This window comes from Sciurus vulgaris, assembly GCF_902686455.1.
Source record: "Sciurus vulgaris genome assembly, chromosome: 4".
Taxonomy (NCBI): domain Eukaryota; kingdom Metazoa; phylum Chordata; class Mammalia; order Rodentia; family Sciuridae; genus Sciurus; species Sciurus vulgaris.
This window is the reverse complement of record NC_136464.1, coordinates 37,107,714-37,121,497: the sequence shown is the minus strand read 5'-3', so window position 1 is coordinate 37,121,497 and position 13,784 is coordinate 37,107,714. Positions and strand designations below refer to the sequence as shown.

General features: G+C 32.7%; 1 protein-coding gene across 9 annotated transcripts in view; it reads left to right on the top strand.

Moving 5' to 3' along the window:
- Positions 1 to 13,784, top strand: part of EXOC6 (exocyst complex component 6) — a 194,901-nt gene that overhangs the window by 43,838 nt on the left and 137,279 nt on the right. For 7 of the 9 annotated variants that reach the window (XM_079137555.1, XM_079137558.1, XM_079137556.1 and 4 more), the window contains exons 2-5: positions 7,776 to 7,947; positions 9,213 to 9,260; positions 9,356 to 9,446; positions 13,037 to 13,082. In XM_079137555.1, the coding sequence (XP_078993681.1) occupies positions 7,776 to 7,947; positions 9,213 to 9,260; positions 9,356 to 9,446; positions 13,037 to 13,082 (357 nt within the window). Of the gene's footprint in view, positions 1 to 7,775; positions 7,948 to 9,212; positions 9,261 to 9,355; positions 9,447 to 9,978; positions 10,094 to 13,012; positions 13,083 to 13,784 lie in introns of those variants that run through there. The other 2 variants (XM_079137562.1, XM_079137560.1) reach the window with 2 other exon arrangements.

Genomic DNA, 13,784 nt, shown 5'->3' with positions numbered 1-13,784 from the left:
CAGAGTGAATTGTTCAGTGTGAGTTTTGAACATATACAAAGGAATATTATGATACCTATGGCAGTTTGAAATGATGGGGGTATTGATAATCTTTGAGATTGGTTCCAGGAATAAAAAGTTGATAATTAAAAAACATGAGAGAGGGGCTGGGGTTGTGGCTTAGTGGTAGAGTGCTTGCCTAGTATGTGTGAGGCACTGGGTTCAAATCTTAGCACCACATATAAGTAAATGAATAAAATAAAGGTCTATCAACATCTAAAAAAATATTTTTAAAAAAGCATGAGAGGGACTGGAGATATAGCTCATTTGGTAGAGTGCTTGCCTCACTTGCACAAGGCCCTGGGTTCAGTCACCAGCAACAGACACACACACACACATATATACACACACATAAGCATGAGAGAAATCTGAGCTATGCTGATTCAGTATTTCATTTTTCATATTGTGAATATGAAGATGGCCTTTTTTTAAAGGCTTCTCTCTTGAAAATATGATGTCTGAAGTTGAAGATATGTCTAATTGTGTTTGCATAGTTCACAGATCTATACTAATCTTGAATTTGATAGTTTTGGAATAACTATCATTTGAATTCATTCAAGAGAAAGTGTCAGCAATTGAGAACCAGGAAGATCCATCCACCCTAAAAGTGATGCCAAAGTAAATTTCCTGAAGAAATTAGATTCCAAAGATTGTAGGTGGGGAATTTTGAAGTTGTCATTAGTATGTCTGTAACTTGGAGATAAAAGGAAGCCTGAATAAAAGAATTGTGGGTTGATAGGACAACTGGATTAAGTGCCAGTTCTTTTTTTTTTTTTTTTTAATTTGTTTTTAGTTGTAAATGGACACGATGCCTTTATTTCAATTCATTTATTTTTATGCAGTGCTGAGAATTGAACCCAGTACCTCACACATGCCAGGCAAGTGCTCTACCACTGAGCTACACCCCAGCCCTAAGTGCCAGTTCTTTTAAAAGATAGTTTTGAACTTCAACTTTAGAGAAACTAAGGTGACCTTGATGGATAGTGAAGGAATCACAGCAGGTAAAATGTTTTAAATTAAAACTTATTATCTTTATATAATTTTGCCTAATATTACACATGAAGGAAACACCTTTACACTGTTGGTAAAAAGTCATGTATTTTTGGTTCAAAGTTACTTTAGTGTTTTCTGTGGAGGGAATAAAAGTAAAATTTAGCCATAAAAACAAACAAAATATATTTTGTTTTTCCTCATAATTATGAAACAAACACCAGGATCAATTAGATAAACTTCATGCTCATGGATTTTCTTTAGAAATTATATTACTTATTTAATTAAGAATCCTTGTTAATTATGTATTACTTGTGGGAAAACACCAAGTAGGAGTTCTAATCCCAGACTAGGCTATGTTGAGCATGTCATTTCTATTCCAGGTTCCTCATTTGTGAAAAGGAGGCAGTAATATTTTCTCTGGTATGGTATAAGAAATAAATTGAACATTAGATATAAAGAAAAGGCCAGATCCAAATGTCAAGTATTAGTAGTGGGCAGATCCCTTGGCATGGATAATTAGCTATATTTACTTGATAATTGTAGCTAGGACTCAATTATTCAGCTTCTGGTTCATTCATTTAACAAGGATTTTGCAGTCTCTTATGTGTACACAGAATTAGTAGCCAATTTTATATTGCGCATGTGCCGTGTATCAGTTATTGTGCTAAGACATTTACATGTTTACTAATTTGTCACAGCTCTCTGATATAGATAGTATTTTAAAAAAGACTTTAAGTTTGAGGTTTACAGCAAAATTAGGAGGAAGTTATACTCGTGCAGAACTTCCCCAATATCAGTATCCCTCACCAAAGTGGTACATTTGTTTCAATTGATGGACCTACATTGGCACATCATTATCATCCAAAGTCCATAATTTACATTATGGTTCACTCTTGGTGGTATACATTTTGTGTATTGGGACAATTATATGACATGTATCCATCATTATAATATCATACAAAATGTTTTCACTACCTTAAAAATCTTTACCATTCATTCTTCTCTTCCCATTGATCTTTTTACAGCTTCTATTGTTTTGCCTTTTCCAGACTGTCCCATAGTTGGAATTGTACTGTATATAGCCTTTTCAGATTGCTTTTTTTCACTTAGCAATATGCATTTAAGTTTCCTCCATCTGTTTTTGTGACTTGATAGCTCATTTGTTTTTAGTGCTAACAGTTAATTGTCTGGATGAACCAGTTTATTTATCCATTTACCTACTCAGGGACATCTTGGTTACTTCCAAGTTTTGGCACTTATGAATAAACTGTTTGAAATTTATATAGAGATTTTGTGTGAATATAATTTTCACCTTCTTTGGACAGGTACCAAGAAGTATGATTGTTGGATCCTATTGTAAGAATATTGAAGAAACATTTTTTATGTTTGGTTTTGTATGAAAATGCCAACCTGTCGTCAAAGTGGTTGTACCATTTTGCATTCCTGTTATAAATGAGTGAGATTTCCTAGTATTCCACATTCTCACTAGCATTCAGCGTTCTCAATTTTCTAGATTCTGGCCACTCTAATAGGTGTGTACTGGTGTGCCATTGTTGTTCGCATTTCCCAGATAGCATATGCTATTGGACATCTTTTTTATGTTTGTCATCTGTATTTTTTTTAAAGAGGTATCTGTTAAGGTCTTTGACCCATTTTAAAATCAAGTTATATTCTTACTGTTTTAAGAATTCTTTGAAAATAAAAATTAAAAAAGAATTCTGGTCTGTCTATTCTGTTCCACTGATCCATTTGTATATTTTGCATATTAGTCTTTTTTCAGATATGTTTGAAAATTTTTTTCTCAGTCTGTTGCTTCTCTTTTTGTTCTCTTGACAGTTTCTTTCACAGAGTAGAAATTTTTTATTTTAGTGGCATCCAGTTTATTAATTATTTGTTTCATGAATTGTACCTTTGGTGTTACATCTAAAAAATCATTGCCAAACTCACGGTCATCTAGATTTTCTCTTATGTTATCTTCTAAGAATTTTTTATTTTTAAATTTATTTTATTTTTATTTTTTAATTTTAATTAAAAATCATAAATTTACTAGGGCAATGTTGTTTGATTCATTCTGTTATTTTTTCCCTTCCCCCCCACCCCTCCCACCCCTCTTTTCCCTCTATACAGTCCTTCCTTCCTCCATTCTTACCATCCTCCTTATCCCTAATCCTAAACCTAACCCTAACCCTAACGCTAACTCCTCCTACCCACCATTATATGTCCTCATCCGCTTATCAGCGAGATCATTCGTCCTTTAGTTTTTTGAGATTGGCTTATCTCACTTAGCATGATATCCTCCAATTTCATCCATTTGCCTGCAAATGCCATAATTTTATCATTCGTCATGGCGGAGTAATATTCCATTGTATATATATGCCACAGTTTCTTTATCCATTCATCAACTGAAGGGCATCTAGGTTGGTTCCACAATCTGACTATTGTGAATTGAGCAGCTATGAACATTGATGTGGCTGTATCTCTGTAGTATGCTGATTTTAAGTCCTTTGGGTATAGGCCAAGGAGTGGGATAGCTGGGTCAAATGGAGGGTCCATTCCAAGCTTTCTGAGGAATCTCCACACTGCTTTCCAGAGTGGCTGCACTAATTTGCAGTCCCACCAGCAATGTATGAGTGTACCTTTTTCCCCACATCCTCGCCAACACCTATTGTTGCTTGTATTCTTAATAATTGCCATTCTAATTGGGGTGAGATGAAATCTTAGGGTAGTTTTGATTTGCATTTCTCTTCTTACTAGAGATGTTGAACATTTTTTCATATATCTGTTGATTGTTTGTAGATATTCTTCTGTGAAGTATCTGTTCATTTCCTTAGCCCATTTGTTGATTGAATTTTTTAATTTTTAATTTTACATTTAGGTTGGTGATCCATTTTGAGTTAATTTTTGTACAAAGTATAAGGTCTGTATCTAGATCCACTGTTTGGCATGTGAGTTAGTAGCACCATTTGTTGAAAAGACTATCTTTTCTCCATTGTATTACCTTGGTCTTTTGTTGAAATTCAGTTGACTTGGGCTGGGTGTGTAAATCGGTGGTAGAGTACTTATGTAGCAAGTCTGAGGCCCCAATTCCCAGCATTGCAAACAAACAAAAAATGCATTGACTATATTAATGTGTGCCTATTTCTGGGCTGTCTATTCTGTTCCACTGATCCATTTGTCTGTCACTTCACCAATACCACACTGTCTTGATTACTGTAGCTTTATTGTAAATTTGAATTGGGTCATCAGCTCTTCGTTTTTCTTCATTATCATGTTGGCTATTCTGGGTTTTTTTGCTGTTCTCTATAAACTTAGGGATTAGTTTGTTGATACCTACAAAATAGTTTGCCGGGATTTTCATTGAGATTGCATTGAGCATACAGATCAATTTGGGAAGAAATGACATTGTAACAATATTATTGTCCCATTCTTAAACATGAAATATCTTTTAATTTATTTAGTTCTTTGGGTTTTTTTGTCAATCATTTTCTTCACACAGATTTTAAGTATTTTAAAATATATCTATTTCATTTTGGGGGATGTTTATATATATGTGTGTGTGTGTGTATGTATATATGTGTGTGTGTGTATGTGTGTGTATGTGTATATATATATGTGTGTGCGTGTGTGTATATATGTGTGTGTGTGTGTTTATATACATATACATATTTGTGTGTATGTGTGTGTGGTGGTGGTGCTCGGGATTAAATTCCAGGCCTTGTGCATGCTAGGCAAACTCTCTATCACTGAGCTATATCCCTAACCCAATGGTATTATGTTTTTAACTTTAAATTCTACTTGTGCTGTAGGTACTATTTTTATTCCTATCTTATGATTGAGAATATTTATATTTAAAGAAGTCAGATGCCTTACCTGAAGTTGAACATAGTAAATATACTTCTGATTCCATCCATCCAATTCATTTATCAGTTATTTATTGAGCATCTTCTACTAGATAAATACTGTTCTAGAGCTAGGGATACAACAAGGAATAAAATAAACAAAAACTCTTTGCCTTTAGTGGCTGGGGATTCAACAGAAGAAATTATATAAAAACTCTGTGTCTTCATGTAATTTGCTTTCTATGGGGAAGACAGATGAGTAGATAAGAAGGTGAAACAATATATTCTGTAGTGGTAAGAGCAATACTGTATGAATTTATGTTAGAAAAAAAGAAGGGGATAGTGTATGTGTTTGTGTGTAATGTAGATGTTGTAGCCAGAAGAGGCCTCTCCAAAAAGAGGATAAAAGACTTTAAAGGAGGTGAGGGAGATAACCACTTATGAGAAATGTGATCCAGACAGAGGAAACATCATTTGCAGATATTAGAGAAGAATATGCCTGATGTGTTTAAGACATCATGAGGAGTCCAATGTTGCTGGCATGGAATAAGTGAAATGAAAATAATTAGAAGTATGTGAGGCCAGTGAAGTAACATGTAGCAAAATTATGTAGGACCTTATGGATTGTAAGAGAAAAAGGATTTTGAGCAGAAGAGAGACATGGGATTTTACTTACGTTTTAACGGTTTCATTTCTGTTAGACATCATCTGATTACTCTATTGGAAACATACTGAAGTGGGGAGCAAGGGTAGAATCACAGACTAATTAGAAAGTAATTATCAATAACCTAGGTGAGAAAAGTTGTTGGCTTAGTCCAGGATGATACCCAGTGGAGATAGAGAGGTGTGGTTAGGTTTGCTAGATTAGTAGGGGGAAGAGGGAGAGACAAAGAGATTAGTCAGAGATGCTTTCAAAGTGTCTTTTTTTCCCCTGAGCAATTGAAGAATGGAGTTTGCTGAGATGAGCTCGACTATGGGAAGAAAAGATTTGGGGAAAGAAGTTTGGGAATTCATTTTTTAAAAAAACATTTTTTAGTTGTTCATGGATATATGGATATATATATATATAGTGAGAATCAAACTCAGAGCCTCCACATGCTAGGCAAGTGCTGTACCATTGAGCTACAACTCCAGGTCTTGGGAATTCATTTTTAATATAGCTGAGATGCTCATCAGATATCTGTTTGGAGAGACTTGAGTTGGAAGTTTGAGGAGAGGTCAGGGTTGGTCATACAAATTTGGGAGATGTTAATATGTTTATGGAATTTAAAGCTACAAATCAAGATGAGATGAAGAGAGTAATATAGGTAGAAAAGAGCAAGTGTTCAAGATCAAAGCTTCATTCTAGCTCATCTTAAAGAACCTAAATTCTTAATGATTACTCTACTATATTGGTGTTTGTAGTATTATAGTTAATACTCATTAAAACCTGAGATGTGGAGGCTGCCCTCAAGAAGCTTATGATTTATTTGGGGAAACCAAATATGGGACATACCCATAAAACATTTAAGTTAGATATACAGTTATACATGATTACCTGTCAGAGAATTGTAAAGGACTATAAATTTACCTGTCCTGCAGATGAAAGGATTACTTTGAGTAGAAATGATAGGCAAAGGTCTGTTGGAGAACATGGCACTTGCACTGAACCTCAAACAATGGGCAACAGATGGGAAAGTACACTTCAGAATATCCCCAGGTCTACACTCAGGTTCAAAATGTGCAGGAATGATTCATAGAATATAGCAAGAATGATTCACCAAATATAGCAAAGATATTTTATATATATATATATATATATGTAACTTTTTTTTTTTTAACGGAGAAGGAATATAGATTAAAATTAACAGTGGAAAAGGTACATAAGGCAAAGCATAGGAAAGTGTCAGGTATGAACTTTCAGTTGTTTTTTCCCAGTGGAATTGTGCAGACGGCACCTTTCCCAGCAGTGATATGTGGCAGTACTCAGAATGGCTGATCAGGGAAGTTCACTCAAGCCTTGATGTCCAGGTTTATTAGGGTATGGTCATGTAAACATGACTGACATCCATGTTGCTGACTGTCTACATTGCTGACCTAAGTCTTCAGCCCCTCAGGAAATTCAAAGGACAAATCCCCCTCAATAAATCACACTGTTAAGGCCTTCAAGTAAACAAAGACACTTAGGCAAGGAGTTCCAAAGTCTTCCATTTCAGGAGCCAGGGACAAGGTTAGTTCTTTACTGCATGGTGAATGATGGGTAGGATGTCCTGTCGTTGGTGACAGGTGCTAACTGAGATACATTAGGCATGTGATGCCATGTTTAGAGAATATTGTGGTATCTACAGTATGACCTTGTTCTTGAGAATATGAACTGTGGAGCTAGATTGCCAGGATTTATATTCTAGCTGTCATTTGCAAATTGTTGAATTTACATAATCTGTAACATCTAGTAAAACAAGAATAATAACTATACCTAGTTTATGGGCTTAGTGTGAGGATGAAAGAGTTAATATATAAAGTATTTAGAATGTACTTTAATATAGTTAATATATAAAGTACTTAGAACATAGTAAATGCCATAAATGACTTGTTCATTCATTCCTTATTCACTTACAGATTCCTTTTTTTTTTTTTTTTTTGAGCCCTAGTACAATAAGACTTATATTTGACCCTTATCTTCTGAGCCTCAGATCTTTACTTCTGGATAACTAGTGATATATTTAGAGGATTTCTGGCTTTTAAATATTACTATGTTCAAAAGAAATGAAATATTTTCACCAAATTTATTTTTATTGGAGACAATACCATCTAACACATTTATTTATTTGGACTTAATCTTCAGTTTTTGCAAAGATTGGACTTAATACAGAATAAATTTTGGTGAACTGGGAAGTTAATTTTAGTTTTCTTATATATATACAGGTCGGTGTATGATGACCAACCAAATTCACACAAGAAGTTCATGGAAAAGTTAGATGCTTGTATCCGTAATCATGACAAGGAAATTGAAAAGATGTGTAATTTTCATCATCAGGGTTTTGTAGATGCTATTACAGAACTCCTTAAAGTAAGGACTGATGCAGAAAAACTGAAGGTAGGAAATAATGTTAAAATTTTGTTTTTCTTTTTTTTTTTAATTACTCAACTATTATAGTACATATCTGTAAGTTATTATTAAATGTGTTTTCGGGAAGTGAATTAGTATATGTATTTGGGAATGCTCTTTATATACTGTTAAGGTGGTTTTCATGCTAATGACAGGAGTAATCTCTTTTTTTCTAAAGCAAATAATACATTGACTTAATAGGATTTTTTTTCCACCTAGGAAAATGTATTCAAAACATTCATACAGTGAAAGGTCTTATTTGCAGTTTTGGAATTTTTAAAATGATAATTAGTACAATATTTATTTTAAAATATCCTCATTTATCTTATGTAGTAAATTTAAAACTTACTATAAATAATTTTGTTCTCAAAGTTATTTAATTATATTGAAACTTTGGAAATAGCAGCAATATATAATTTTTAAAAGAAAAACGGTCTACAGTTTCTGTCATATTGCAAAAAACATTATTTATTAAATGAGATTGGATTTATTCAGTAAGAATATCAAATACTTAGTTATAAGAATTGTCCTATTTATCTTTCTTTACATTTAGAGTGCTTAGCAGACAATTCAAAGATTATGATTAGAAAACTATTATGTATTATATATAAAGGATATTCAGATAACAAGAGACCAAATACAGCATCAATGAGGTCACTGAGCATCTTTGTTCAGAAATTAATGAGATTTTTAATAAACCAGAATGTGCTTCCTTACTATGATGACCTAATGAGTCACTTAATATGTGGGAAAATTTGAGGTTGAGCTTTGCCTGCACCTGCAGCATTAAAATGTTGCTGTGGATTGAGATTTCTGTGTTTGATGTTAATCAACCACCCAGTGTTTGCATTCAGCAAAGTATGAATGTTTAATTACCATAAAATGCAATCACCATTTCCTACAGACAGTGAATGGCACATAGACCTCATTGAAGTTATCAAAAAGGGACCAGTGGTCAATTGGGTCAGTGATTTGAATTGTTTGACAGACTTAGAGAAGCAAGTAAAGTTCAAAAATCCTGAGTAAATTTGAGAAGTTTGCCACAGAATCTGTTAAAAAGAACTGTCATAAGTAATTGAAGTTAACAAAAGCCCTTTTCAATCAAAAGTTCAAGTTCAAGCTGTAGAGTTAATTTGAATTTGCATTTCTTTGTTCTAAGTTTCTCATGAAGCATGATCTGATTACAAGGGTGAGCAGTTACATCAGGGCAGTTTTATGCATATTTGTCTAACTAAGGTGAAATTATTTTTAAGGTGCAAGTTACTGATACCAACCGAAGGTTTCAAGATGCTGGAAAAGAGGTAAGAAAATGATACTTTTTTTTAAAAAATATACTCAGTATGTGGATGTTATTTAACTGTTTGTTTAAAAATATGTACATTTCTTCTTTTCTAAGGTGATAGTCCAAACAGAAGATATTATTCGATGTAGAATTCAGCAGAGGAATATTACAACTGTAGTAGAAAAATTGCAGTTATGTCTTCCAGGTGAGTTTGATTTTACCAAGTCAAACGTTATATTATAAACAAATTTAATAATAGCATATAGTCATTATTTATTATGGGAATTTGATTATTTGGTGATTGCTTCCCAAGAAAGCCTTCGATTACCTATCCTATTCACTCTATTTCCTGAATTTCCATGATTTTCTTCTTTTATAAGGCCCTTGTTTGATTATCTGTTACACCAGTGTCCTAGAACAACTGTTAGCTCTGCATTTCCTCTCTGCCTACTTTGCCATCTGTCCCCTCCAGCCCCTGCCCTGTCCATGATTTTCTCCCCTCAGAATACTTTCCCGTGCCGAGAGCCCTTTGATTACATTTTCTTTGCCTGATTTGCCTAATTTTCTTACCTCTAGTTTTCCATCATTTTCCGTTTGTCACATAACAGGTTGGTTTTGCTTTGCTCACAATTTCATTTTGCTGATAAGGTAAGAAAATATCAAAAGTGTTAGGATTTCTCCCTTCTTGCTTTTTCTCCTATATTTTAGAAAGACTTAGTTTCTGGTCTCTCTGTTAGGGCTCAGATATTACTGGGACATCACATAAATTCTGAAGAAACTAACCAGTATTTTCTTTACCTGGACTTAATATACTTTAAGTTGGAACCATCCTGTTCAAACAAAAGGAAGCAGGTATATGCCATTTTTTTCTTAATATTATAAACTAAATTTGTCTCATTGTCCCATTCAACTTATTTATTCATTTTTAGGAAGGAACCTAAACCTATATATCCAGGGGAATAGAATGTTTTGTATAATATTTATATGGTGTAAATTTAACTTAGAATACAAATTATATTGTTAAAACTGTCGACAGATTTTATTGGCTAAAGGAATTATGTTAGCTTTATCACTTAAGGCAATAGCTTTTCTTTTTTTGGAATCAGTGAACACCTACTAAATTTAATCTTTGATGGACCAGAGACATTTGCACGTTAACTTTGAGTAAATAAAATGCCTACTTATACTATTAGGTTTCAGGGTTGAGAAACATACTTCTTTATAATGATATTTAATAATATGTTTGCCACTGTGTGATACATTGTCACAGCCATGAAAACAACCCTCTAAGATTTATGCGTTGTCCCTTTTTAATTTAGATAATAAGCCTAAAAATTGGGTGTTGATGGAATGAGAAAGAGCTGAACTCAGCTTATTCTGCTAGTGAGCTATTCACACTAGAGAAATAAGGGGAAGTAGAGGTTAAGTTTTTGTTATTGCTACTGTCTGCTTTTAAGGCCAGACAGCATGTATAAGTTCATGTAAATATTGTGTTCTGAATTGCAACATCCAAAATGACCACATTTCATTGCATAATTGCTACAGATTTTATGCCAATTTTTTTTTCCAAAACAGTGGGATGTGACCATTATGTGAAGTTTTTTAAAATAATAAATTGTTGCTTGTATTACTTCCAAATCATTTATTACTAAACTGTCTCTGGTCCAAGATTTTTAGGTTGCACAGAACACTTGAGAATATGTGTTAAAATTGAATAGTCCAAATTGACTCTTCATGAATTTCTTCATGACACTTTAGCCAGTTTAGTAAACATTTTTCTGGTCTGAAAAAAGAAGTTAACTTATTAGTTGTTATTGATTTGTGCATTAATAATCAAAATAATTACACTTGAGAAAATTTACTACAGTGTTGTGAAGTGTAAACTTACAAAATTTAATCATTTGCATCCGAAAATTTTATGCCTGCTATCATTGATTTCGTTATCTGACACACTATCCTCAGTGCTACTCATATAAGATGTATTTATAATACATGAGTACTGTAGCATTCTAAACCAGCTTGAGTCAGCCTTCCAAAATATACTGACAATTTACAAGTGCTGAGAATTCTAGGCTCATGGCTTTCCATGTGGGAGAAGACAAATGGCACATCCATATACCACTGGCGAATACATTCCTGTTACGTTTACCTTTTAAGCAGCATAACAAACAGAATTAGTCCATGGAAAGATTATACTGTGAAAGATTATTAACCAATTTTTGGACTGAAAAAATAGGGTCCACCTATTATGCAGTGAAATACAATATCTCCTTTCCTCTGTCCCTTCCTTCTAAATATCAAATCATAAATATTTTTTTTGTGTGTGTGTCAGGTGCTATGGTAGGTAATGGAACTATAAAGTTGAAAATGACATTTTCGTACCTTTTGAAGGATCCTACAATCTAAAGTGAATTAAGACAACTAAGTCATCAATTACAGTACAATTGCCTAGCTAGTCCTTGGTTTTGGAGGAGTATGAAAGGGTATAAGACATAGCATAAATAATGTATTTTCCTGTGGATTAGTTTTATTTGATTAGTTTTGAAGAAAGCATGATTTTTATATGGAAACAAAGTGAAAATAATGAGGTAGGTGTGAAATTTGTATGAATTATTGAGGTGAAACAAGAGACTTAAAAAACAGTTTATACTGTTGCAGCAGGATCTGACACATGTTATGTGTTCACTCTGATACTTTGGTTGGAAAATTTGAGAAATATTACATTGCCTATAGAGGCAGAGGGTCCTTTGAGGCCAGAGTTAGGGAGGCTCGCTGTAAGCCACCATTGCAGGTCTGATTTTTTTTTGATAAGTAAATAATATCTTTTGTAAACTTGTAGAACCCTGGGTGTAGCCATATGACTGTAGCATATCTGAAAAGAAAAATGTTACCTAGGGTCTAGGAAAATATTAGTTGGTGTGATGAGCCAATAGTAATTTACAGACTTACTTTATACTTTGAAATTCTCCTAAAGTTAAATGGTTATTTACATGGTTTCAGTAAAGCCTTCATGGTTATAGTATGTCATTTTTTTGAAGCTTATGACAATTTTATTGAATAATTGCATTTCTGTGCCTTAATAGAAAGAATAAAATGAATAAAGATGCTTATGTTTATTTCTTTTCTTTCTTTTTTTTCAGAATTATACAATCCCATTTATTGGTGCATTATAGTTTATATAATGATGGAATTTATTACTTCTATGTATAATGCACACAATATGCTATATTTAGTTCTACCTTTATTGTAACTCACTCTTTGCTGTAAGCATGTGATGTTTTTCTCTCTTCATAGATTTGGTATAAGTGTTTGTGTATGGTTAATTATAACACAGTTGTGTTATTTTGTTTGGTATGTTGTGTCTGAATCAATGAATCTTAGTTGAGAAAGAAAACTTAGTTCTCAAATAACTAAAGTCCAAACTTCTAATTCCAGATCATGGAAGAAATATTAGATATTTCTGAATAGGATAATTTTTACTAGCTTAATATCTCAATTATAGGTGTCAACATATGCAAGTGTTCCAGTTCAATGTATATATGTTTTTATACACACGTGTGTGCACACATATATAAAATGTTCAATGTATCTCTTATAGATAAAATGTTCAATATATGTGAAAATTAAAATACTTTTATTTACTTTGAAGCATATAACATTTATTAGAAAATATTAAGCTAATTCAATGTAGAGAAGACTGAGTTTATAATGTATTCTTGTCTGCTTTAATTATTTTAATCTCTCAAAATACTCTTTTTTCCATTTTAAAAGCTAAAATGTTATTTTTTAATGCAGTTCTGGAAATGTACAGTAAACTAAAAGAACAGATGAGTGCAAAAAGGTGAGTTGGTTTTTTTCCTGTTTTTAAATATATGCTTTTTTCTATTACTGAAAGAACAGATAAACTTACTGTAAATTATAGTGAATTATGTGACTTTTACTTTGTACCTCATGTTAACCTTTGTTTATGTAATTTGCTTATCAGGAGCACACAAGAAAGCAATTTTTTTTACTTACTTATGAATATTTGTTCTTTGTAAGTTATTCAAAGATTGATAATATTGTTAAAGGATAAATAGAGAACTAAACAGGAATGAGAACATTTTTATTAATGCCCCAGCATACTAATACTACATACAATCAAGGGCTTAAGGGCATAATGTGGAGTGAAAGCAAAGTGCAGCAGTTTTGACAATCAGGGCTATTGTTCACATTGTTTTATAAAGAAATGAATACATAACAATTGAAAAATAAGGTAAGTCATTTATTGATTGCCATTAGAGCATTAGATATAATGATGTTTAAAATGTTTTAAAATGAGCAATTTTTAAAGTAACATGGAAAAGCCAGAATAAATAAGACACATTTGGACTAGGAAAATATTTCTTCTTGCTTTATTAATAACCATTTCATTATCACAGCACATTATATACAAATCTATGACCAAAAATTTATGTATGCTCTGCTTTATGGTGCTACACATTGAAATTTATTAGGCTTTACCAGTTCGTATTAGTTATGATTTTTACTTATTAGTAAATAA